This window comes from Pomacea canaliculata, linkage group LG3 (assembly GCF_003073045.1).
Source record: "Pomacea canaliculata isolate SZHN2017 linkage group LG3, ASM307304v1, whole genome shotgun sequence".
In the NCBI taxonomy this organism is placed as follows: domain Eukaryota; kingdom Metazoa; phylum Mollusca; class Gastropoda; order Architaenioglossa; family Ampullariidae; genus Pomacea; species Pomacea canaliculata.
Genome location: NC_037592.1, coordinates 9042654 through 9067769, shown reverse-complemented (window position 1 = coordinate 9067769; position 25116 = coordinate 9042654). Strand labels below are relative to the sequence as shown.

At 42.2% G+C, this 25116-nt stretch overlaps 4 protein-coding genes across 5 annotated transcripts; 1 reads left to right on the top strand and 3 right to left on the bottom strand.

The window, feature by feature from the left end:
- Positions 1–2457: 2457 nt before the first annotated feature.
- Positions 2458–21868, top strand: LOC112560185 (metalloprotease mig-17-like). The gene is made up of 16 exons (XM_025231825.1): positions 2458–2746; positions 4102–4324; positions 4734–4808; positions 5047–5191; positions 15084–15222; positions 15528–15606; positions 15856–15933; positions 16230–16381; positions 17292–17341; positions 17883–17994; positions 18315–18485; positions 18664–18796; positions 19261–19383; positions 19931–19988; positions 20325–20465; positions 20719–21868. The coding sequence occupies exons 4-16, from the start codon at positions 5164–5166 to the stop codon at positions 21132–21134; spliced, it is 1680 nt and encodes a 559-aa protein (XP_025087610.1). The 5' UTR covers positions 2458–2746; positions 4102–4324; positions 4734–4808; positions 5047–5163; the 3' UTR covers positions 21135–21868.
- LOC112560188 lies at positions 8013–12136 on the bottom strand. 2 transcript variants are annotated; one of them, XM_025231828.1, is made up of 2 exons: positions 10742–12136; positions 8013–9598 (listed from the first exon to the last, which is right to left on the bottom strand). In XM_025231828.1, exon 2 carries the CDS (start codon positions 9544–9546, stop codon positions 8623–8625), a length of 924 nt encoding a protein of 307 aa, XP_025087613.1. In that variant the 5' UTR covers positions 9547–9598; positions 10742–12136; the 3' UTR covers positions 8013–8622. The 2 variants fall into 2 exon arrangements, with proteins under 2 accessions (XP_025087613.1, XP_025087612.1); XM_025231827.1 differs by having other exon boundaries at positions 8013–9621; positions 10742–12134.
- LOC112560187 lies at positions 12466–15040 on the bottom strand. The gene is made up of 2 exons (XM_025231826.1): positions 13883–15040; positions 12466–13605 (listed from the first exon to the last, which is right to left on the bottom strand). The coding sequence occupies exons 1-2, from the start codon at positions 14153–14155 to the stop codon at positions 12724–12726; spliced, it is 1155 nt and encodes a 384-aa protein (XP_025087611.1). The 5' UTR covers positions 14156–15040; the 3' UTR covers positions 12466–12723.
- A 74-nt stretch (positions 21869–21942) lies between the features above and the next one.
- On the bottom strand, positions 21943–24821 carry LOC112560184 (probable G-protein coupled receptor 101). The gene is made up of 2 exons (XM_025231824.1): positions 24247–24821; positions 21943–24094 (listed from the first exon to the last, which is right to left on the bottom strand). Exons 1-2 carry the CDS (start codon positions 24571–24573, stop codon positions 22691–22693), a joined length of 1731 nt encoding a protein of 576 aa, XP_025087609.1. The 5' UTR covers positions 24574–24821; the 3' UTR covers positions 21943–22690.
- Between the last annotated feature and the right edge of the window lie 295 nt (positions 24822–25116).

Below are 25116 nucleotides of genomic sequence, written 5' to 3'. Positions count from 1 at the left end.
ATAGTCAACCCCTTTCTCGCGCAAGTTGGTCTAGTTCTGACCTCGTCACCCAACACGAAACACTTTCTAAAGCTGCTTTTTAGGGTTCTTTGAAAGGTAAGTTCATTCTGAAGTGGCGAGCTTTATCAGCTGCTGTTTCTATCTTGTTACCCCAATCCTCACCATCGAGAACCAGTACTAAGAGACCAGAAATAACGCTCTTTAGTTTGGTACCAGTCAAGGGATATAATGTCATTTTTTCACAGGTAATAAACGATAATAAACATCGTCTTCGATAAACTATACTCACTTTCAAAAATGCCTTTCAGACTGTTGATGGCGTTCGCTAACAACATCTGACAAAAGTCAAAGATTCACAGCTTCTCATAAAATCCAACAAAAGTATTAAACAAGGTATGCTTGTGGTTAAAATGGCGAGTTGGGTGTATAATACTGCTTACTCAGACTCTGTAAATACACATTGCCCTGCTGTTACCATTGTAACAGCGTTCATCGGAATCCCCAATGTGTTGAGGACTGATTGTTCTCATTGCGACAGATTCACCTAGGTCGAGCCTGAGCAGAGTAACAACCACCTAAAAGAACTTCAATCAGTCTACCCAGATATTTGGCTTTCAGGTTTGGTGAATGCGGTAAGCAATAAAGTCTGACTGGGAGTAAGAAGTAAGACGTGAGCAACAGGTGCAAAGGTACTCACCCAGGAGAAAATGTCCCTAGAGACATTGTGTGGCTTGAATCCCTTCCCAAACCCACCCGCCACACGCACCCGTATTTCGACCTTTTGGAATGGCCAATTTAAGTACAGCCCACCACCCCGGGTGTGGCCGGACGAGATCTGACAACGCTGTACGATCCTCGCTGAACTTGGTCACCAAGAAAAGTAGCAACAAAACTATTTTGCCCTGTCCTTGGGGTGACACACTTAAATACTGAGCAATTACTATAAGGATTAATGAAAAAGTACGAAAACAAAAATTAGCAATGACATTAAATCCACGGATAAAGAAAGGAAAACATGAAAACATGAAGGGTTATTTTTAAATGATTGTGTGCATGTTTGTGTGTGTGTGTGTGAGAGAGAGAGAGAAAGGGCCAACGTTGGAAGATAAAGGTAACACACACACATACTTAATGTTTCACTTTGACCACCACAGGTACACAAAAGAGTGCAAACAACTGCATCCCCCAGCAGGAGCAGTACAGATACACACGACTAAGAGCGATACACAGGGGGGAGGTAGTTCGGAGGAAAGGAAGCAGAAGGAGAGCGAGGTATCTGCTCAGTCGACTACCGGGTATGCTACCCTAGACAGTTACACTCAGGATAGGTGAGCCACTCTATTTGCAGGTCACATTGAACACGTCGCTAGGCAAGCGCTGCGCTTCGTCGAACCAAGCAAAACAGAAACGTTTGTGTTCTCTCTCCACATGTTCGGGTTGCGCCAGGCTGACGACATGAGAAGAGAAAAAAAAAAAAAACTCAAGCCATCACGTGATAAATTTGCGCAGTTACTGCACGAGACTGAGCTAAAGGTCTACCCGTAACAACAGATCTTTGTAGTTAACACACCTGTCCCTCATCGAGTCTTCCACTCACCTGCACCTCTTAGCACTTTCGCTATACCTTCGCAGGACGAACATTCGAATAAGTGTGGCAAAGTTTTTACCTGACAATTTTAGCAACACGTTTCAAACTAGATCAAACGTCATCTGTTTCATCGTTTTTAAGAACGGCCTCAAGGTAGAGTTCGTGGGCGAAGACTTGCGGGTGAGCAGACGACAAGGGGCGTGCGTCTGTTAACGGCTCTCATCAAAGGATTTTTTTTTTCTTTTATGAGGTTCGACACTGGGCGTGCGTCCGCGGGTTTCGCTTGAAAGACGACTGGTAGGCGACCGACTTTCTCTTGTGGGCGCGATGAATGTAAAATGCGCCTCATACCAGAATGATTTTCTTTAAACATGTCCTTTGGTATGTCCTAGGTCGCGAAGTTCTGTCTCGAAACTATGTCAACTTATTCAGTTCGTCTGACAAAGAAACAAACCAAATTAATTAAAATTAGTGTTATATTACGTACTTATATTTATATCAGTATGTTATTTGCAATAGCTTAGAAAGATGCAGTCTACTATAGTTAAACTGCTTTCAAAATTATTGTCTGGGTGGACAGATGGAGCCATTTCCGAGACAGATTATTTTTTATGCTAATCAGTATGGTGGGTGTTGATATAATCAAAAAATAATATGATAATGTGGTTGACATTTACGAGCAATAATGATGCTACACAACTATGTCGACTTCAATCTTGTGCAGCCAGATACATTTTTGTCGGTGGAAATATATTAGTTTTAAAACTTATGCAGATACGCTCATTTCAACCTTATACAAGTCTCATAGAAAGTCAGGCTAAAAGTTTACACAAGTCACGCACTCACCCACTCGTAAGCTCGTGTTAAATGGGGCGGTAGGGGTGGATCGCATCGGGTAGTCAGGTATATCGCAAAGAGGTATCTGTCAAGTAAGAGAACAGAGTTAATCGTTGCACCCATTATCCAATTTTTATCTGTCATAGCACAGACATGTACCCGGACCACTGCAGATCATAGTATCGTCAGACGGAGTTTATTCCACCCGTAAAAAGACATCCATCACCCGGCGTTTCCAAGGCGACAACAGAATGATCTTCACAGTCACACTTCTCTTGGCTACGACAATCGGCAACATTGTGGATATTACATGTAATGAGTGTGAGTACCTGGACCTGCATATCTTCGCTTTTTTGTGTGTTTTTAGATAGATAGGTTGACTAGTAGGTTTGTAAGCCTGTATGTGGAAATGTATGGAGGACATCGTCATCTTCCAGCAGTAAAACAAGGACAACACTGGATGTGGTGTTGAACCTATAGCATATTATCGAAGACTCACGAAGGCGTGACTACACTTGCTGTTGAGTAGTTGTTGGTGTACTTTCAAAGTTAAAGAAATGTGTGTGCGTGAGTCACTGTCTGTTTTATGTGTCAGCCTGTCTCTTTGTACTTGTGTGTATATACAAACTTATCTGTATATGTCCGGGGCTGCGTGTGCTTATGTGTGAAATGTATCAGTAAATGTTGGATTTTCATATTATATTTTATACATGTAAGCATGCATTCACGTATGTACGTCGATGGAAATGTTATACAAGTGCGCTTTATTTATTATAATTATTACTCGTATTTATATGTTATGTTATATATATATAGAATGAATCACTAAATGTGCTCAACAACAAGAGAAAGTTATACAGGTGTATGCATATGTATATATATGTAGGTAGGGTGTAATAAGACGAACGTACACTTACCTTTCGTACGTACGACGTATTACACACAACACAACGCTCGATGAGCCCCGAAGATGACGATGAGGATGAAGAGATGTGTAGGTGAATCGAATAGAAGAGGCACAGGTTCAGAGGAATGTCACCGAGAGAGTCATAAAGAAGATGGCGGAGAAGACCGTTGTGTTTTGCCGCTCACTCGGTTATAGAGGAAAAACGTCTTTTTTTTTTTTTTTAGTATATGACGTCTTTTTGTGCTACAAGTGACTTGGAACAAATGACGCACACATTACGTCAGACACAAGACGTCATTGGTACACGAGACAATACGAGACCCACACAACTCACTAACTGTGATGTGAATGTGTGTGAAGAGGACTGCACAGTGTGTTCAGAAGTACTCACAACCCGTATGGTGGCGACGTGTTGGTGTTTGCCAGTGTTTTATGTTTAGTCCTGTAACCGTGTCTCGAGCCTGTAGGCTTATCAGATCTTTAGCTGACTTTTGCTGCAAATAAAATTTATATCGAAAAATATTACGATGAACATAATATAGACAGGTAGATGATCGAATTGATAAAACGATGAACGTCTAAAGAAACACTGTAACACTCAACCGTGAAAAAATGAAAAGGAAAAACTGAACAAACGAATTGTCAAATTTTCTTGAGGTCTTTTACACTACTGCCATGTCATACTTTATCCATATTTTCTTTTTTTTTTTTTTTTTTTTTTAGTACTAATATGCTGATAGGTTTATTCGAGAACATGCGTGTCTTGCAGTATCTACACAGAAAATTCCAGTTGTTCTTCCAGACGACTTGAACACTGCTTCCTCGTGTGATTTTCCGGAGTCTTTTGAAGTCCAGCTTCAGTCCCAGCAACCTTTTCGTGTGACTTTACGCTAAAGCGAAATGATTGGATCGACGTCGACGCTCCTGTTTACATCAACAACCACGCGTCACGTGACGTCGCCTTCATCTCGCAGCCAGCAGTCAAAGTGAAAGTGCGTATCCCACAATGCCTCGGTTTTATTTATTTATTTATTTATTTTTTGTTACTTGTGGCTTCTTTATTTTGTTATTTCACAAGGAAAAATATATTTCTGTATGTGACATTATGAAAAAAGTTTGAATTCTCCTCATGTGAATTTTTCGAAATTATGGAAGTGTTTGGCATATTTACTGAACAATTTAAAAGTATACTGAAGTTTTACAAGAGTGCAACTGAAATTTGATTACAAAGATCTTACATGAGTTGTCTTCGTTGTGTTTCGAGGACATTTTTTACAAAGACGCATTTATTTCGGAGAAATAAGAAACCGTAAACTTTAAACACTTTTAAAAAGCATGACAAACAGAAGAATATATGTTGTGAATAAACTCTGAGTTGATTAGAATATTTATCTTTTTCAGAGAACTGCTGCTTATCAAAGCTCTGACTTTGGAGCCTATTTCCTCGTACGATGTAAAGAGAACAGATACGAATTGGTAAGACTCTGCCGACCAGAGACACTTTTCCGTTCACTTTACCTCTGTGTGTGACAGCAAATGATATTCAGCTCATAGCAAATCCTCATTATGTATGAGATGGAAGTTCACCATTTGCTGCTGACATTCATTCAAGTTTCTCACAGACATAAAAAAATTAAAACTAAACTCCTCTCTTCCATTACCTATCGTGGGTGTGTGTTTAATTAACATGTCGACGCCCCTCCTCTGTCGTCAGGAAGGAACTATTTATTTAGACGGAAGGAAATATCGCCTTGCTCCTTCAAGAGATGCTGGCGCTACAGTCGACACAGTCACCAAGGTATCTTGGTATGACGTCACAGAGGTCAAAGACATGCCACAAACGGATATATCCATCAAAAGTAAGCTTGTCTGTCTGTCTGTCTGTCTGTCTGTCTGTCGGTATGTTTCACAACATCTCTGAATCTCTGAATCTAGTTTGCTTAGAGGTTTTTTTCTCGTCTTTCTCTGCCTCTGCTTCACTTCCTCTAAAGGTAGGATGTCCCCAAGTTTTTCCTCATTTCCCCTCTAAATTCACACACACAACACAACACAACACAACACACACACTCACACACACACAACTCACCACACACACACACACACACACACACACACACACACACACACACACAACACACAAAACATTCCGTCTGTCATAATAAATAAGGAAACGATACAAATGCTTTTATCATGAAGTGACCCGAAGAATATATAATGTAAGTCGTTCGTTTCCGTTTTCGTTGAGATCACCGCAGTCAAGATGAACAGGAACTGTTAAAACATTTCAGTGCATCATGTTTATCAGTGGAGCATTATCAGCATAAGTGCATGCTAAACATGATCTAGCTATAAACAGTTTATTTACCACATGCTAATAGTAGGAGCATTTAATTGCGGTAACTCTAACCGCGGGGAGGGACGGGTGAGTGAGTCAGGCACTGTGCTGTCTGTTCACACATTATTGTTCCAGGACATATAAACATCTCACAAACTTAAAAACCAACCCGGATGCAAAATTGTTTTCAAGTGACTGGTTTGAGTTCAGTACAAGAAATTAATTCCTAAAATCTGAGTAAATAATGTTCGCCTCTCATGCAAATCCTTATTTGCATGTGATAGTTCACCATTTGCTGCTGACTTCATTAAAGTCTCTCAATGACAAAAAAATCAAAACTGAGGTAATTTCCTCTCTCCATTGCCTAATGACACACAAACAAATTAAGTTTAATTTTATGCTTAAGTTTAAACACAGCAACAATTTTGTGACAAATTAAGTTCTGTGCCAGGTTGTTTCAGTTTATTTATCAACTTGAGTTTTAGTCCATATTTGCTTCAAGTTGATCTTTACAGATTATAACTAAAACTGCGACTATCTCCAAACTTTATGAACAGTTGACACCAAGAACAAGGGTTTAATCACTAGATGGGATCTTATCGAAGAACTACTGACTGAGATCCAGAAGAGCTATTGGCTACTCACAAAAATATTTCCAACGTGTGACTCACTAACTACACCATCTACCGTGTGAAACCGTCGCCTCGTCTTTAGAATGAAGCTCGATGAAAGTTTGGTTTTTTTTTCTTTTTGTGAGGTCACAAGGTACACACATTGACATCTGCCATGCGCTCTCCAAGGGAACATTGAGCAATTGTAGGACAGTCGTATGAAAAGGTTTGGGTCTGACGACATTACTCTTTGGGACAAAACTCATCTAACAGGTTACCCAACCTTTTACTTTCGACATTCTTGCTCTTATTTAGTTTCGGTTTCCCTTTGTGTGCATAATCGTGTGTGTGTGTATATATATATAGCAGAACGCCTCTAGTTCTACTGCTCAGCACAATTTTGTCAGCTAGCGTGGATACTTTAGTGGAGGATGACGACGACGAGGTGTTTTATATCGTATATTGCATATTTATCGTGAATTTTATTTTTCACGGTCCGCTTTACAGCTCCAAACATTGAGAATGATAATGAAGAAGAATGGTTGGTGATGCTGTTCACATTTTCTTTGAAATTGGCTCAAGCCTAATACTATTAATAATAATTAAAAAATTTGTAAAGTGCATACTCACTCCTAATGAGCATACTCTTAGTGCCTAAGAACAAGAACGAAACATGGACAGTATACGAGGGACAGCAAAACAAACAAATAATATATGAACTGTAAAATAATAAACAACCGTATAAACGAAGAATAAAATCAAATACAGAAAACACATAGAGGAACCAAATAACTATTCAATTAAAGTTCCATTCACTGACTCACTCACCTACTCACCACAATAATAACAACAATTACACAAGTGATCTACCACGCTTTATTATCGGCTTCCATGAAAGGAAAATAATACCGAGGACCGAAACGTTTTACGTGTAAATCTATGTACGGATATATATATATAGTTACATAGCCTGATTGTTAATGAAGAGAAGCTACCTAAATGCTTATAAAATATTACAGAAAATAAAATCAACACGTCTACTTTGCGAGCCTAGCCTTCGGACTGGCTTGACATTGCACTGGTCTCATGTAGTAACATGCAAGGTACATAACTTCTGACACCAGCCGCCTAAACAGTTGCTGCAAAGTTAGCTCCCTTAATTTTTCTTCTTCATACAGAGACGTCGTATTCGTGGTTAAAATAACTACCGGGATGTGGTTAAAACTGGTGGTGGTGATGGTACTGCTGTCAGTGATGGCAACTTCTCTGTGTGCATGTGCGTGCGTGCGTGTGCGTGTGCGTGTGCGTGTGCGTGTGCGTGCTGGCGCGATACATTCTTCTGTTTATTAGTTTTATCGATATGTTCATCTCATTATACTTCTGTGTTGTTAACATGCTATCAAACCATACCAGGGGGAATTGTAGCAGTCAAGATGCTCGTATTCATTTAGAGAGTAATTGCAATTAAATTCGTGGTCGTTAATTTTGCAAAAGGGTTCAAAACAAACCGAAAGAAAAAAAAAAGATATGATAGCAATGAAACTATACCAATATTTACAGCACGAGAACAAAAATAAATTAGACTTCGGCGTTAAGGGCACCTTTTCGCATATATTAGTATTTGTTTTTTTTTATTACGTGTCTCTGGCTGTTGCTGGTTTGTTTGTTTTTTTTTCATTATAAGATGACGACGCACAAAAAGGAACACAAGTTAACCTGTATTGCTAACAGCACAAAAACCTGTTTTTTTGGGGATAAAAAACTAGCCACACCTTCCTGAAAGATAAACATGAGCTCATAGTGACACAGATTGAAGGTTCGCAATGTTAAAGACCGCAGGCTTACAGTGTATACAGCTTTCAGGCCAGGGGTCCTGTTTGTGCAAATAATGTCACCAGCCCCCGCTACACAAAAAGCGTCTCGGAACATTTTCTATACACACGAGCTCACTGTGTCTTGGTGCAGCGACTCCAGCTGATGGTGAGGCTGCTCATAGAGCCTCCCACACCCAGCTCCAACGAGTCTGGTCTCCGGCACAGCGCCCACTGCACCCTGCTCAGCAGCTTCTTGTAGCCCCGCCGGAAGGACGGGTTCATGACCCCATACACAATCCAGTTGACCGTGCTGCTGAGAAACATGAGGAGGTCGGCGGAGATGACAACTTCCGGGGCTAACTGGCGGTAAGAATCCACAGCGTGGACCAATGTGAACGGGAGAAAACAGCAGAAAAAAAGAACCACGACGACAAAAAGGGAGCGAACAAAAGCCTTCTCCTTCGCTCTCCGCTTCTCTCCCTTGTATTTAACGTGCTGCGCGAATGTGTTTCTGTTCGTCTTGAACTCCTTCAGCGGCTTCCCTTAGTGCGAGTCGAGTTTGATTTGAAGGGAAATTTCCTCACGGAGCTCTTTTGGTTGTTCGGCAACTCAGCCTCCAAGTCTTCATGGTTTCCTCCCGATAAGGTCTCTTTTGATTGCTCGTCTCCGTTCTCGTCTGTCGCGTGCTTTTCGGAATCGCGGTGTTCCTTGTCCACCTCTGACCTCAGAGCTTCACAACATGCCTCTCCATCGAGTCGTGTGTCCAGACCTTTCTGTCCTGCTGTCTGCTCTTCGCTTCTGGCGATACTTGACTGTGGGTTACATGTGTCGCTGGGGAATCTTGAGTACTCCTCGCTGGAGCTACACAGATCGCTGTCTGGAGTACGCGAGCACTCCTCCAACTCATCAGGTGCCTCTATGCTGGTGAGGACATCCTCGCTCAGATTGTCTGTGGACGCGTCTACTTGCCTTCCAGACTTCCTATTCCCAGCTTGGCTGCTTCTGTGATGCGGATGCACCATGGGGCAGCTCTTGGCGGTTCTTCTCCAGTCTCTGGTGTAGTCGCTGTCGTTGGTCGTCGACACTGGATCGTTCTCAGGATCAAAGGTTACATTTGGCAGCTCAGCCTCGTTGCCGCTTGCAGGTCGCACGTTCCTGTCTTTCCTCTTCGGTTTCTTCTGGAAGCGTTGTGCCTTATTTTTAGCTGAATACGCGGTCTTCCAGTAGCGAAAAATACTATAATTGCAGTATCCAATGATGCACATGGGGATTATGGTCAACACAGCGATCACCACTTTGGGGTATATCTGATGTCCCTCTCTACAGAAGGAGCAAACGTGTGCTTTGGGGTAATAGCAGTACGAGCCGACTCCCACCAGTGGAGGGAGAGAGAGCATGAAGCCCAGCACCCAGCAGGCGATGCAGGTGACTGATGTGCGGGACTTGGTGAACATCCTCTGGTAGAACCGGTAGTGACACACGTGTAGGTAGCGATTCACGGAGATGCTGACGAGGGACAATACAGACACCTGTTGTCAGGGAGGGAAAAGTCAAAGTTTTCAACTCAGAAAACAAGTATCTCTATTGCTATTTCAACTTTAAGCAAATATCGCTATAGCTCTTTAAACATAAATATCTCTATTTAACCATTTAAACTTATAGATATCTATATAACTATTTATTTAAATTAGCTTTATAAAAGATGTCAAGGAATTATCGCAATGGCTATTTAAACTTAAGCAAGTATCTTTATAGCTTAGTATTAAATGAGGGAGAGGAAAGGTGAATGCCTTTTACAATAAGAAAAAGTATATCTTTATATATATATATATATTTTGGTTGCGTATGCTTACTAACATTTTTTCTGTGAAACAATTTGGGAACAAGAAAAGCTAATCTCTTTAACTTACTTAAATGTGAATTGATACTACACTGAATGTAATACCAGTAATGTAATGCCTTTATACCATAATAATATTATAATTATACGAGATTTCATGATTTGTTTCCGCTTTGAAATATCGTGAACTGCAGTGCATTGATCTAGCTCTGTAGACAGAACAAAGGGGCTGTAAGTACAAGTTGCCCTCATTTTGTGGGTAAAACCTGTTTGACCTCAGCTGGAGGGACCCTTCCCCACCCGCCCCACATGATGCGGATCTCCTTCCTCGTCAGTTGAGATTCTAGCCGGACATGTCCTCAAATAAAGGACAGTCGAACTTTCGCTAAAAGTTTCTGTCTGTATCCTGGGTCGACTGTCCTGGGAGTTGGATGGACCAATATATCTTACCAGTTTACAGGAACACTGCGGAGATAAAATCTCATAATACGGGATGTAAATACCGATCAACGGGACGTAGACAGCTACGGAAATGTCCTTGACTAAACATCAGATGATTTAATTAAGCATCCCTACACATCACTCGCAAATCACATATTGCAAAGCATTTACACCTCACACTTCTTAGTGATTCGACTTGCTAGGCTAGCCTTGTAAACAAACAACAACTCATGCCATAAAAGCCAGGAGAACTTGCTGTCGACAGTGATTTAAAAAAGTTTAAAACTCCTGCAGTTCTTTAAAGGAAACACCAGACAGGAGAAGAGACTGGGGAATTGCTAGTATCAACAGGTTGTTGTGTTACTCACCGCTGTGCTGGTGGCGACGATGACACCGTTGGCCACGCAGTGACCGTCGTTGACCACAGGGTTGTAGCCTAAGTACAGAATCGAGAACGAAGAAGACCAGCCAGTAGCCCAGCGAGAAGACGTCTGTCAGCGCCAAGTTGACGATGAACAGGTTGTGCACCGTGTGTGTGTGCAGGGAATACCTGGTGGCCAGGAACAACAACAGCAGCAGGTTGCCGCTGACCCCGCACACGATCTCCGAGCTGCCGACGATGATAAAGATGACCCGAGACGCCGGCTGAGGGCATCAGAACTGTTTCTGTCCTCCATGAGTGGTTGACATGCGCAATGGAGGTAACCACAGAGTAAAGTTCCGACCGTCCTTTGGCGGCGATAATGGAGGGACTTGACGATAAAAACCACTGACACATCGCACAGCTACAGTCCACTGGTGCACAGCCAAAGCCAAACTGTTTGTAGGTTCAAGTATTGTAAACACTTCTTCCAAACCAACATCTTGTCTACGCGGTAAGTACACAGCTGTGTAAAGCTCGGCTCGGACAAACCAGAACTTAGTTCAGTGGCGAACTCTGACCTGTGACTAGTGTTCACTATACGGTCGGCACTGCGACTGACTCGGCCATTGAGAATTTAAAGAGATAGATACGTGTATTGTAAGTCACAACACGTGAATCCAAACAATCTGAGCAAAAATATCTACAATGAAACAGTCCTTCATGCGACCGTTATACTCACCCAGAGTAAGTAATCTTTACACGGACCTGTGAGTCTATAGTTTAGAAAAGGAGAGAAGACGGGAAGGGAAAATGTCACGTGACACTTTATAGGAACTAGGCATCAGCATCTGGTTAATAAGGAAACATGATTCACGAGGTTTTGAAAGAAAAGCGGATGTCATTATCTGACTCCCCCCCCACTCCTCCCTACAGAATTTTGAACAATGGCAGAAATGAATTCAAAAGTAAAGTGCCTAAACTTTCGTATAAACAATAGCTGACAGCGATAGAAGTTTACAAAAAACCGGAAGTAACTCTAGAGCTCCTCAGTGACGCTTGTGATTTTGTGAAACCTTGAAAACGTTTCTAAATGTGAAGTGTAACATTATATTTTTTGAAACTTTGTAATAACATTTTAGGTGAATTATGTGAATTGCTTTCAAAGATTTTTGAATACCGACTTCGCAAGCTTTTTTTTCTGAGACTGTTTCTCAAGATACCAGTGACACAGAATCAGAGCTCTGCCGTTCGAATCTGAAGGACCGCCGGTTCGATATCCGTGTGGTGATGTTCCGCTAGTCGACCTACCTGTCCTGAATGGGGTTGGGTCTCTAACATCTCACTCCTCCAACAACCGAAAAGTTGGGAAATAAGCTTCAACTTTTGTTTTACATCAGCAAAAGACAGAAGCACAGAAATTTTGCGTTGGGTATGTAACACAGACGGTTGCTAGGATGCATCATAGGGTCATTGAATCGACCACTCGTATCACAAAGAGATGCTTTCCAAAGGATACAAGGATCCATCTTATATTTTTATTGCATTGCATTCAATGCACATTATTTTGGCACCACTAAAAAACTTGATTTTCATGGGTGTGGTCACATCAAAATATCTGAAACAAAGAGGACAGTTCATTGCCCAGCAACTTCCTCATCAGTACACAAGTGTACAACCCAAGGATTTAATTCAAACGGTTGCAAGCATGAAGTCAACAATATTATAATATTAAGCAGAATATTTATTCGGCGAGTGGTCACCAAATAATACATCAAATCATTTAGAGAGACTAGTAACACCTCGATGTCAGCAAAACACATCTTGAGAAGAATCCATCCCGGTCGACTTAGAAGATCCGGCACAAGTAGTTGACAGGATCCATTTCAAGTGTTTGGCAGGAGCCACCTCCACCTGTTGCCATCAACCTGTTGATCAACACTTCAACCTGCTGCCAGAGTCCACCTCAATCAGTTGTCTGGATCCCGCTCATCGGCTCACCCGGGTACATCTCAAGCGATTGCCGAGGTCCCGACGAAGTCGTCTGTTCATCAGCCCGTACGGGAGCCAGTTGAGAGAACTGTTGAGGACCAGGACGAGGCGAAGAGCGATAGCTCCCTCCTTATTGAAACTGTCGGCGAGGATCCTGCCAACGACAATGACCGCAAAGCCGCCGAAGGTGAAGGATGCAAGTAGGAGGGGGACAAGAAGGGAGGCCAGGAACAGTTTCTCGCGTTTTCCACGGTGACAAAGGTCAGCCTGCGTCATGGGTACTTGCTTCAACCTTGACCCGCGCATGAGTGCTGGAGACAGGTGTACCACTGCCAACGACTGCACTGACGGAGGGACGTTCAGGTGCTGATCACACCTGACGTCCACCTGGTGACGACAGTCGTCAAGGGAATCAGTCACCTCTCGTTCTTCCTCGGTCTCGTCACCGCAGCTTAGTCTACTGTTTGTGTTGTTTTCGAATGGTCCGACCATGTATCCAGATGTTTGGCTGACACCGCGTCCAGTCATCTGCACAGACTTGTCAACCGCAGGGCGAGACATCCGCCAGTGTTGATATATAGCCCAGTTCAAGTTCCCGACGATCAAAGGAACCTCGACAAGAATCCAGAAGCCCACCCCCATCAGGTAATCGTCGCTAGGCTTTTGTGACGTCACAGAGCAAACGTTCGTCCCTTCCTCGACACTGTAGGACCCCACCAGGTGCGTGACCGGTAAAAAGGCGATAACAAGGGCGATGAACCAGCAGACCGCCGAGCAGACGACAGCAGTTGAGACAGTCAGCACCTTCTTGTGTAGCGTCACGTGACACACTCGCATGTAGCGATGAGCGGACATCGCCAGCAGGGCCATCACTGATGCCTGCAGAAAGTCGTGTACAGTGTCTGTAATTGTGTATTATAGCTTATCTCGATAGAATAAATAGATAGAACACGACGAACTTAAGAAAGCATATGATCAGTGAAAAGAAAGCCATAGTGAAGTAGATGGGCAAGCAATCAGTAGACATCAAACGAAGAAGACAGGAAGACAAATAGAACAAATAACTAAAAAGTAATTAAAAGGGAATAAAAATAACCCACAGAAACTATGAGATTAAGAAATCGTAGCATTTCTGTGACCGACGAAATAAACTCACCCCTGTGAAGAATACAACCAGGAATCCCCTAACTCTACAGTCATCGTTGCTCATCGTGGAGTCCCAGGTGGCCAACAGACCTTCCAACACCAAGACGACAACACAGGTGACTACAAACATGTCTGCCACCACCAGGTTTAGGAGGAAAACCGTGTGGACAGACTTCCGCCTCGACAGGCTCTGCACGTGCACGGAAGTCAGCACAAAAGCGTTGCCTAGGACACCAGACATCAATTCCAGGATGCCGAACATCATGAGAAAGAGTTTTGCCATGTTGCTGGAGTTCCAGGCACAACGATGATCAGGGATGCCGTGATGTCTCTCGTTTTCTACCCGTTCAACACCGGGTGAACGCAGGGTTGGTAGGCAGGATCAAGTACCCGCAACCTCAGCTCAGCCTCCCACCAGCCCAAACTCTGAATTAAAAAAGACACTCGCGAATGGGCTGATAAATGTCCGTGTCTAGTGCGAATCAACTAATCTCAGCTCTTGTTTTTAATAATCAACATCATAAAAAAATGAGCTATCGCGTATTTAGCCGGAATTAAGACTATAAAACATTCTTTTGTGAGTAATCTTTATTTCTTTTATACGAAATCGAAAGCTTCAACCGTGGTGGATATTTCCTCTACTTATCTAGAGGTTGACAGAGGGAGCAGCAGAAGAGGTCTTGAAAGACAAATACGTACCTCACGCTTTTTTTAAATTCAGTTTCTGACCATTTTTCTATTTTTTTATGCACAGACAGACAGACAGACAGACAAGCAGACAGGCAGGCAGACAGACAGCTTGCCGATGATAGACGGGCGAGTTGGCAAACATCAGGAGTTTGCTGTTCTTGCTAAATGCCTTGAGAATGCATCAACATCGTACGTGTTGTCTTCACAATGCAAAATGTTGATGACCATGACACTAAAGGAATTAACAAAGGTCAAGGAGGATAAGGGGGAGACAGGCCGCAATATTCAAATGCTTGAGATGAATTATCTCAGACTGAACTCTAGAGTTGCTCTACAGAAAATCTCAATGACAATGACAATGACAACAGTAGAACTCGCACAACAGAAAGAGAAAACATTGCAGTTCACTCCGAATTCACTCCCTGGTCACATCCTACATCCTTTACACTTGCAATGGACCCTGAAATAAGACTTCTATAAGTTCTGTTGGTTGTACGATGTATTTACTGTTGTATTAACAGGACCGGTGCTGGGAGGATCACCACAATGGCTGGAGCAGGAGGTGGACACAGAGAGAGTTCTGAGACGGAAGAGGGACTCCACCAAAACTGAGTACTACCTGGACATCATTGTTGCCCTAGACTACAGCTTCTACAAGTAGTGAGTGACTGCTGCTCACGACAATAATCTTTTTTACTCAGTCAGTAACGTTGTCTTTCTCTCGCCCTCTCGTTCTCTCCCTCCATCTTTCATTGTCTCTTTCTCGCTCTCTCTCACACACACACAATAACACACAAACAAACACATGCAAGCAGACACACTCGCGCACCTAAAAATCTTTATGTACCTATGCCCTTACCGTGGGGTTGATGTAATAGTAAGACCATCCTATTTATATACTTTAATTCTCATCAATTCATGTATTCATTTACCTAATTATTTATTTATTGTTTGTCTCCCAACAGCTGGCTGAATCGAGCAAACAATGTGGAAACAACTGCAGTGACGAACATGAAGGAGTACATCGCTTATATCTTCAACGGGGTCTGTATGTTACTTGGTTTCCTACAGCAATTATTTCATCCGATGTTGAAACGTATACAACACAGAATACCTCAACATATTTCTTGCATTTTTTTCATGTACGCTTATTTTATCTTCCTTCTTTCTCTCCCCTCTCTCTTGTTTCTGTGTGTATGTGTGAGATGTAGTTTTAATGATTGCAAGTATACATAATTGTTGAGAGACAAGCACACAAAGATTAAAATACCAACATATGCTGTCTTTGTGCAGATCAATGCCCGATACAAATCGATCACAACTCTTCCTTTTAACATCAACATTTTACTGCGGGGATATGTTATCGCCAAGGTAAGGTATCAAGCTTAAACTCTTCTTATAACTAAAATGTTCCTTTAGGATTTGTAAAAATCTGATGTACTTCGGAAGAAAGCTTATCTCAGATTAAACATGTCTACTTGTCTTCAGGGACATTTTTGTTAAACAGAATTCTGTTGACGTTTGACAATGGCGAGTTTTAGTAATGAAAGAAAAAAATTCTGATGGAACATGACTAAACTCGAATATTATTATGTTTTTTTTTTGTTTGTTTTGTAACTATATGTATAAATGATCTACTATTACATATGTGTGTGATATTCTGTCAGAACGCAAGCGACTCGCCGTGGACAGAAGAAATAAAAGAGACGAGCTCTGACAGGGTTCAGGTCAACGCGATCACGATGTTGTCCAGGTTACAGGACTACGTCAAGACCAAAAGTAACCTGCCGTCGTGCGACCACGTAGTAGGATTTACAGAGTACGTTATCACGTGATCACGTCACCTTCACACAGACAGTGGTGCACGTCACTACGCATCACCTGTGAAGTTCATTATTTTGTAAGACACGTCACTCGTTACCTCACAATTACTGTGTGACGTAATTACGTGATTACGACAACGGAACACAGGGACTTGTACTATACACCGTTACTACTAGCAACGCATCACTACGCAACGCCCGTAGTCAGTCCGCAGTGTCTGTAGTCCGTTACGATTTAGTACAGTAACACCTGTCTCATGATACGTGTTACTACCTGTGATTACACAACCTACAGACCTGTGAGTAATTATGTCGATGCTGTGTCTTCTTTGGAAAATAAAGAGTCAGGTCGTGTGTTCTCGAAATATCTCGTTGTCGACCAGACGATTGGTCTTTCTTTCTTTCTTATTTTTTATTTCTGTTTTTGAATTTATGTGTTCCTTTTAATTGGTATTTTTTATTTGTTTTTTTTAAATGTTGTTTCTTTTTTTGTTGTTTCTTTTTTTGCTTTTTAATTTTCTCTTTTTATTTTGTGTTTATCTTTTTTATTAAGTTTGCTGCTGTTTTGTTGTTGTTTCTCTTTTCTTTTCTTTTTTTTTTTTTTTTTTTTTTTAGGAGGGTGGTCGTTTTCTTTTTTCTTTTCAATTTTGTTGTTGTTATGGTCGGAATTCATGTCTCTTGTCTATTTTTCGGCAAGTTTTCCTTGCATCCATCTTATTTTAATTTTATGATCTCTAATTGACGCTTTAGATAGACCAGGCAAATACCATACGAAAAGTCTGCAACCTTGTAAGATTTCTCATTTTAAAAATTCCTGATAATGTATATGTATACTTTCCTTTTGTTAAATTTTATGTTAATATCTAACATTCGTGGCTCCTTAACAGCTGTATCTTTTCTCAACAGCTATGACCTGTTCAGTGATGACAGCGGCTTCCGATTCAATAATACAGCAGGTAAGAACATAAGTCAGGCATGACATAAAAAGATGGAAAAGGTCATGATGACGTCATGTTTGTACTAGAGGTGTCTAATTAACACATGGTCCCACCTGTACCACTAGCCACGTCATAACAACGTAGACGTCTCCACGGTGTGAACCTTGACCTGCGTAGCGGGATGGGTGTTTTCCTCCAGATTTTGGAAAATAATATCTTCCGCTGACATTCACCCAATTACTAGAATTTAAAAGATTCACCTCACTAGACATTTGGACCAGACACCTTTATCTCGTGTGTGGATGACTTCCATGGTCTGCTTCACAGGTGAGCACCCAGGTACAGCTACAGTATTAACTAATATTAATTAATTCACTGATGGGTTTTGGAAGCTGACATTGACAGGTTAGTTTTATGTCGCCTATATCTACCGATATCGGCAAAAAATGCAAACCATTCAGGCTGGTCTTTAAAAAAACAGGGTTCAAATCGCCGTCATTCATTCTTCGTCTTTTTAACTGTTTTCTTTTCTATTTCTGTTTGTGTGTGTGTGTTTCAGGTTTTGCTAACGTGGGAGCCATGTGCTACCCTAACGGCGCTAGCGTCTCCGTTGTGGAGGACCATGGCGGGTATCAAAGCGAGACAACTGCTACACACGAGCTAGGACATAGGTACACACCCTTGCTAAGTTAATCTTCATTCTGTTGTCTTTCTGAACGATGCTGCATTCACGTTGAACTAGTTCACAATAACATTCTAACGATTCATCGATGTAACAACAGGCTGACCAGACTGAGAACTGTTGAAATATTATATTAATTTATGGAATTGAAATTTTTAGCTTTTTTTTTTTGTTTTTACATCTGTGTACGGATACGTGTGTGTGATCACGAACATCAAATTGAAAGAGAAAATTAAGAAAAAAGACAACGAAAAAAACTTACGCTCACTCCTTTAATCATTCAATTATTCAATCTTTCAATCACTCCAGCCTCGGTGCCCTGCACGATGGAAACGGAAACAACTGTTCGTCTGCCGACAGATATATCATGTCTACAGGATCGCAACTGGAAAACGATGCCAACAAATACAATCCTTGGCACTTCTCTAACTGCTCTATTCAGTATTTCCAGAACTTCATTAACAAACTCATCGCCGACAAGTAAGTGAACATAGTCCTTGAGTACCTTAGCCAAAGCAAAAGTGACAGTTGATCGTGGTATTTACGCTTCGAGTCATGCAACATCCGGGCATTTGGAAATTAGCATTCCTAGCAACAAGCTTAGCGAACAGCTTTGTGATCAGTTGATGAACACTTCTTTAAACAATCATCCGAACAGGTTGGAGAACACTTGTCTGCAGCAGAAGTTGGGTCAGCAAGATGTACCCACTGTCGCAGGGCTACCCGGGTACCTGCACGGTCCTGATGAACAGTGTCGACAGATCTACGGAAACGCCTCCTACCTCTGTCGGGTACGTCCTGCGAGTATCTCTAAGGGTGAGGGAAGGAGGGATGCCTGGGTGTGGCCTTTGGGATGTGTAACATATTTTTTTTAATTTTTGTTGTGCAATTTATTTGTTTTTTGTTGTTGTTTTTTGGGGGTTTTTTGGTGGTTTTTTTTTTTTTTATTTTTGTCTTACTTTTGGGGTTGTTTTTGTTTGTTAGTTTGTTTACTTTTGTGATTGTTTTGTTAATTTTTAACTTTTAACTTTTTTAATTTTTGTTTGTTTGTTTGTTTTATATTTGCATGTGTAAAACCTTTTCCTTTCATATGTCCCTCCCTCAAAATTCCCTCTTTTTGCATGTACCAAAACTCTGGCGTAGTCTGTGTCGTTGCAGCCCTGCCCACCCCACACCCACCCCTCACACACACACACACACCCTAGCCCTCCCTGTTCTTCCCTGGGTTGAATGTTTGTGGACTTGTTTGCTGCAGGGTACAGCGTTTACAGCAAACCCAGAGGACATCTGTGTTGCAATGTTTTGCCATCTGCCCGACACCAATCTGTCCTGCGCCCTGACCACTGCTGCCTCAGGCACGTGCTGCAATACTGGCAAGGTATGCAGCAGTCACGTGACACCGGTTACCTTGTCTAGCGGACTAACTATAGACTGGAAGCCTTAATGATCGGTTGATCTAGAGGTCCTCCAAACTTCCTCCCCCACCAACCGACCACATGAAACATAGGAACCTTTAGATTATGACTGGAGCTGAATGCAGATGTGTCTTGCGTTGTTGTTGTTGTTGTTGTTGTTGTTGTTGTTGTTGTTGTTGTTGTTGTTGTTGTTGTTGTATGCAAGCCTAAATTGGACTAAGTGCGAGAATAAAATTCGTTCAAACATCGTCGAAGGTTTGACCAAGTCTGACAGAATTGTGCGAGAAAGTCACAGATAAGCAAATGGTTTGGGACCATACCTTCCGGACATTGGAACTTTAATCAATGTGTTAAATAAACGTGTTTGTCAGTACATTGCCAATACTTGTTGGCAATACAGTGGAACTTAAAGGAACCTCAGATGTTTGATACTTTGACACGTTGCCCAGTTAAGATCAGCCATTATTAATGCAGCGAAATTATCAAAGTACCAACTTTGTTCTCTTTCAGTGGTGCATAGACGGTCAGTGTGTGAAGTCTCCAAACGCCACATCCTGCTACATGAGTGGTGAGTAGCAGTTGTCTGTAGTACTACACACTACTCACTCTACACCATTAGGAGCTTTCCTTCCTCATGTAATAAATGTAGTATTACAGTATTACAAACTACAGTAAACACGCATTACAGGACATGTATCCGTATAATGCAGTGTGTATTTTCTCTAGGATGCTAACTATAGTACATCAGTATGATATGATTTTTTAAACGAAGATATTTTGTGAGACACGTGTAATAAAACTCGCCCCACCACCTCATAAATATAAACGATATAAAAAGAAAGCTTCCCCTGACCTGTTGAGTTGAAGGCCGTGGAGTGACAGTAATTATGTCTCTGGTCTTCAGCCTCCTGTCCCTTTGGCCAGAGGCAAGGTGTGGTCTTCGATGGCAGAAGGTGCGATGAGCTGGAGTCAGGCTACTGCTACCAAAGCGCCCTCCGCGGGATCTGCTGCGAGATGTGCGACAAGCAGTTTAGGAACATTACAGGTGAGCAGCTTAACTGTCGGTTGTTTGGCTTTATATTTAGCTTGGTGGCTGTGTTGATCAAATTGATTGATTGGATTTGGTTTTTTAATTGACTTTCTTGATATTTTTATTTCATTCGTTGTTTCGTTTTTCTTTCAATTTTTTTTTATTTTACTTTATATATTTTTATTTTGTAATTTTTATTACATATTTTGATTGATTGATTGATTGATTGATTGATTGATTGATTGATTGATTGATTGATTGATTGCAGGCTGCCAATATGGAGATAAAGTTACTGGGTGTCGTAGTGATTACTGCGACACCGCTGACAAAAAGGAGGAGTGTTGCGGGACATGCAGCTACCAAACCTCGCCATCAACTCTACATACTACAGCGCTACCTACATCGAACCGCACCACCACTACTAACACGACAAAAACGAGTTCACAAGCCAACACCACCACTAAAACCACAAAAACAAGCTCAGCAGCGAACCCCACCACCACTACTACCACGACAAAAACGAGTTCATCAACGACACCGACGACAACAACGGGAATCAAGACAACCACCCGAGGAAGTTCAACAAACCCCCCAACCGTCGCTATCCCAGTGGTCACGTGCCGCATTATACCGGACTTGAGCCGATCTGTGGGGCCGGGTGCATCATGCAAAGCTTGTTTATAACTGTCGTGTTCACTGTGGCAGCAAAGCTGCTGTCAACATTTGCATCCCTCTAACCCTCGTTCACACCACCTGTCCTCGTGTGTGTCAACCTGTTCAAGACACGTTCACGAACGGTCAACAAGATTGTGGGGCTAACCCAAGCATGAGTTCAGCGGCTTGTGGGGTCAGCTGCGACTAACAGCGACAAAAAAAGGCGAAAGGACCATCAACAGCTTGGTCCATGGGTTCGTCACAGTTTAGTGGGTACACTAGTATCAACTGTGTGGACGTATAAAGAGCCGATAGAAGAGATGAGTGGACTGTGTCTTTCTTCTCCAACGGTAATGCTCATTGACATCATTCAACCGTGCAATCGTACTGGTCTTCAGCGATCGCTTTATTACATCGGTCTGTTTGTCTGTCTGTTTGTCTGTCGGTCGGTCGGTCGGTCGGTCGGTCGGTCGGTAGCTCGCTCTGTCTATTGCTCATTTTGACACTTTGTTTTGAAATTATTTTGGGGTTTTTTTTCATGGTAGGGTCGTAGGGACTGTTTGCTTCATTGTATGGTTGACGGTTTGTATGCAATCTTCCATGTCCAGTGACTGAGCTGGTATCGGGTAATGCACTTTACACATCCTATTATTATTATCATTAATTCTAGTAGTAGTAAGGAGGACATAACTGATTTGTGTACACGATGTGACACGCACATTACGTTTGCTCACATTACAGATCCTCATTTGTACCACATCCAAGACAAACTCTTTGAGTTTATGTGAATGCAATCAATGTCCTAGTACTTGTATATGTGAGTGTGTTGTGCGTGTGTCTGTGTTCTTCTACATTCCTTTACTATAGATATATAACCAAATAACTAACCATTATCATTTTATTCCTTTTTCATAAAAATACATCAATACATTACACATTTTCATTTTATCACACCAGACAAGAATATGAAAACGAACATTTTTAAATTAGTAGGAAAATTTTAAAAACTAAAACATAAACAGCTAAATTTTATATAAATCCTTGCCAGATAGCTTATTTACTAACATTTGAAACCTTCGCATCAACATCCCTAAAGGCAAGTCAGCCTCTGTGACATTTCTTTGTACAACATGAAGATAAAGTTGTGAAAACTCAGAAAGGTGAGCCGCCTCACCTGTGTTTAGACACTAGCAGAATTTTCATACTGAGTGTCTAAATTAAACATCGAAGCTGTGTCACTTCTTCGACAAAACTCTACCTCGTCTGTTTACAATGTAAAACTTAAATCTTAAGTGAATTTACCTTTAACACAGACACATTGGTTGCACCTGTTCTTGTCGTGTTTAGGTTGAAGAGCTATTATCTGACAAGATATTTGTAATGAGGTTTAACTATTCAATTTGTACAGAAAGAGTGTTTTAATCTTGTCAGCGGTTATCTTCATCATTAACTGCTTCAAATTTCTCACAATCATCAAACCATTTTTTTAAACAGCATGACAACCATTTCTTACAATAACAACATTAGACTTGTTGGTCCAACTGCTAAATGTAGAAGATTTACTGCCCTGCAGAAAACATGAAATGTCAGGTGTGGTTAACATCGCTCATATGTGAAGCATACTTCTTTGGTGGTGTTGATGTCGAAGGCAGATTTGTCGCTGCTCCTGAACCGGTTCCGGTCTCCCTAGCCACCCGCTTCAAACACCCTCTCACTAGTTCGGCATACCCACGCCTGTAGGTCGGGTTCATGACACCGTATACAATCCAGTTCACGGCGCTGTTGAAGAACAACAACAGGTTGCTGAATATCAAAACTTCCGGTGGAACTGTCCAATAGAAATCAACAACGTTGATGACGGTGTAAGGAAAGAAACCGACAAAGAAGAGAAAGCAGACGACACATAGAGACCTGACAAATGCGACTTCTCTTGACCTTTGTCGTCGATGATGCCGATGCAGTGACGTCACGCAACTTTCATCTGTTGATGTCTTCGATGTGAGTCTGCTCCACGCTGGTCTTCTGTCTTCTTCAGTCTGCATGTTGCGGGAGGACTGCCGTCTGGACTGGAAGACTCTGAATTGCGAGGTGCTGATAGCTTCTTCTTTGTCTCCTTTTTTGCTACATTCGCTGCTTCTCTCTATCCCCTCACCAAAGCCTAGCTCGTCAGTCACGTGATCTGGCATCAGCCATCCATCTTGACTCCTTTCGTGTGTACAATCCTCAAAGTCTTGTGTTGAGTCCGCGAAGGATCTGCTTCTCGTCCGATGGCAGACATCGAACCGACAGTCTTTCACTTTTCCCCTGTTTTCAGCTTCCGGTGCTTCGTAAAGACTGGTTCTGTCTTCTCGATTCTCGCCATGACCCTTCTGCCGGTCGTCTTCGTGGGAACACTCACCCTGACATAGAGCTAAGGAAATAATATTCACACACTGAACCTTCTTAGGAACGACATCCTTGCTATCAATATTCGTCCTGTTTCCTCTTTCATCCTCATCTACCATCTGGTTTCTGCTGTCATTCCCATCTTCCCGGCTTTCATTCTCCTTCTCTTTCGTTCTACTCTTATTTTCATTTCTAGCTTCCGTTTGGCAAACCTCCGACACTTCATTATCATCTTCATTATCATTATCCTTTTCTTTTACTCTCGCACGATTCAAGGATGTTAAACGAACATTTGCCCAATATCTGAAAATAGAATAATTCCAGTAACTGATTAAAAACAACGAGACGGTACAAAAAAGAGTTGTCATAATTTTGGCATAGATGGCGTTGCCCTCCCGACAGAACGAGCAGATGTGCCTCTTGCGAATGTAGCAGTAGGAGCCGAGGCCGAAAAATGGCGGAAGACAGATGAGAAGTCCAGCTACCCAGCACAGGAGACACAAGAGGTAGGTGCGATGGGTGGTGAAGAACCTCCGGAAGAGATGCTTGTGACATACACACAGGTATCGGTTGAAGGATATGCCGACCAGGGACAAGATACTGACCTGGAGACAGGAGAATCAGACTGTACATCATCGGCTGTAGACGATACACGAGCATGCACTAAAACAGAATAAACGATAGATCATTCCACGAAAGAAAGAAACGCGCACACAAACGGAGAGAGAGAGGGGAGGAGAGATGTGGTCTAAAATACCGTTGCGCTGACGGTGATAAGAAAGCCGTTGACCACACAGTGTTCCTCGTTGACCACAGGGTTGTATCCCAAGCTGAGGTCCAGGACGAAGAAGACCATCCAGTAGCCGAGTGCCAGAAGATCAGTCACCGCGAGGCTGGCGATGAACAGGTTGTGCACGAGCGCTCCTCGCGAGCACAGCGACCTTCTAGTTCCTAGAAAAAGCAGCAGCAGGCCGTTACCGACGGTACCAGCAAGCACCTCGACACTGGCGATGAAGATGAAGACGATTCGGAAAGCAGGAAGAAGTGGGGCGCCCACCAGACGATCTGGTCCAGCAGTCTGCATGCTGCTTTCTTGTAATGGCGGCGCGATTTTGCGCTGATCTCTCTGTTTATGTTGGTGTTGGTCAACATAATCTGATGTTGGTCAACATAAACTGATGTTTTGGTCATTCAGCCTCAACAATGATTTCAAGACAATGATGTCGATGCAGCAAAGTGAAAAGCGCCACAGCAAACCTTTTAAAGGTCTCGTGGAGTGCAAGTCTTCTCTTCAAATGGTTGGCTATATCTTACTGCATAACATATATTCCAAAGATGGGATTGAAGGAAACACATTGTACCCTACTAGCACTTTAATGACAGCCACACTGTGTGCACTGAATTCCTTCCGGTTGCATACCAGCTGAGTCAACACTTCCAGTATGCTTGCACGCAAATACCAATTTTTAAATCGACCTCAGGCGTGACCTTTGTTTTTGTTTTTGTAGGTTTCGGGGTTTTTCCGCCATTTTCTTCCGGTTGTATGCAAAGCTACCAGATGCCTCGAACAGCTGCAAAGAAACACTGATGTAAAAGGAAGTTGTGGATGGGCAGTTGCTGTTTACAC

Coding starts and splice junctions, on each gene's coding strand:
- LOC112560187 (XM_025231826.1), bottom strand. CDS start 14,155: ATGGCAAAACTCTTTCTCATGATGTTCGGCATCCTGGAATTGATGTCT. Junction 13,606..13,882: donor TGGTTGTATTCTTCACAGGG/GTGAGTTTATTT, acceptor GACTTTCTGCAG/GCATCAGTGATGGCCCTGCT.
- LOC112560185 (XM_025231825.1), top strand. CDS start 5,164: ATGCCACAAACGGATATATCCATCAAAA. Junction 17,995..18,314: donor ACACACGAGCTAGGACATAG/GTACACACCCTT, acceptor CAATCACTCCAG/CCTCGGTGCCCTGCACGATG. Junction 19,989..20,324: donor CACATCCTGCTACATGAGTG/GTGAGTAGCAGT, acceptor TCTGGTCTTCAG/CCTCCTGTCCCTTTGGCCAG.
- LOC112560184 (XM_025231824.1), bottom strand. CDS start 24,573: ATGCAGACTGCTGGACCAGATCGTCTGGTGGGCGCCCCACTTCTTCCT. Junction 24,095..24,246: donor TTATCACCGTCAGCGCAACG/GTATTTTAGACC, acceptor TCCTGTCTCCAG/GTCAGTATCTTGTCCCTGGT.
- LOC112560188 (XM_025231828.1), bottom strand. CDS start 9,546: ATGTTCACCAAGTCCCGCACATCAGTCACCTGCATCGCCTGCTGGGTG.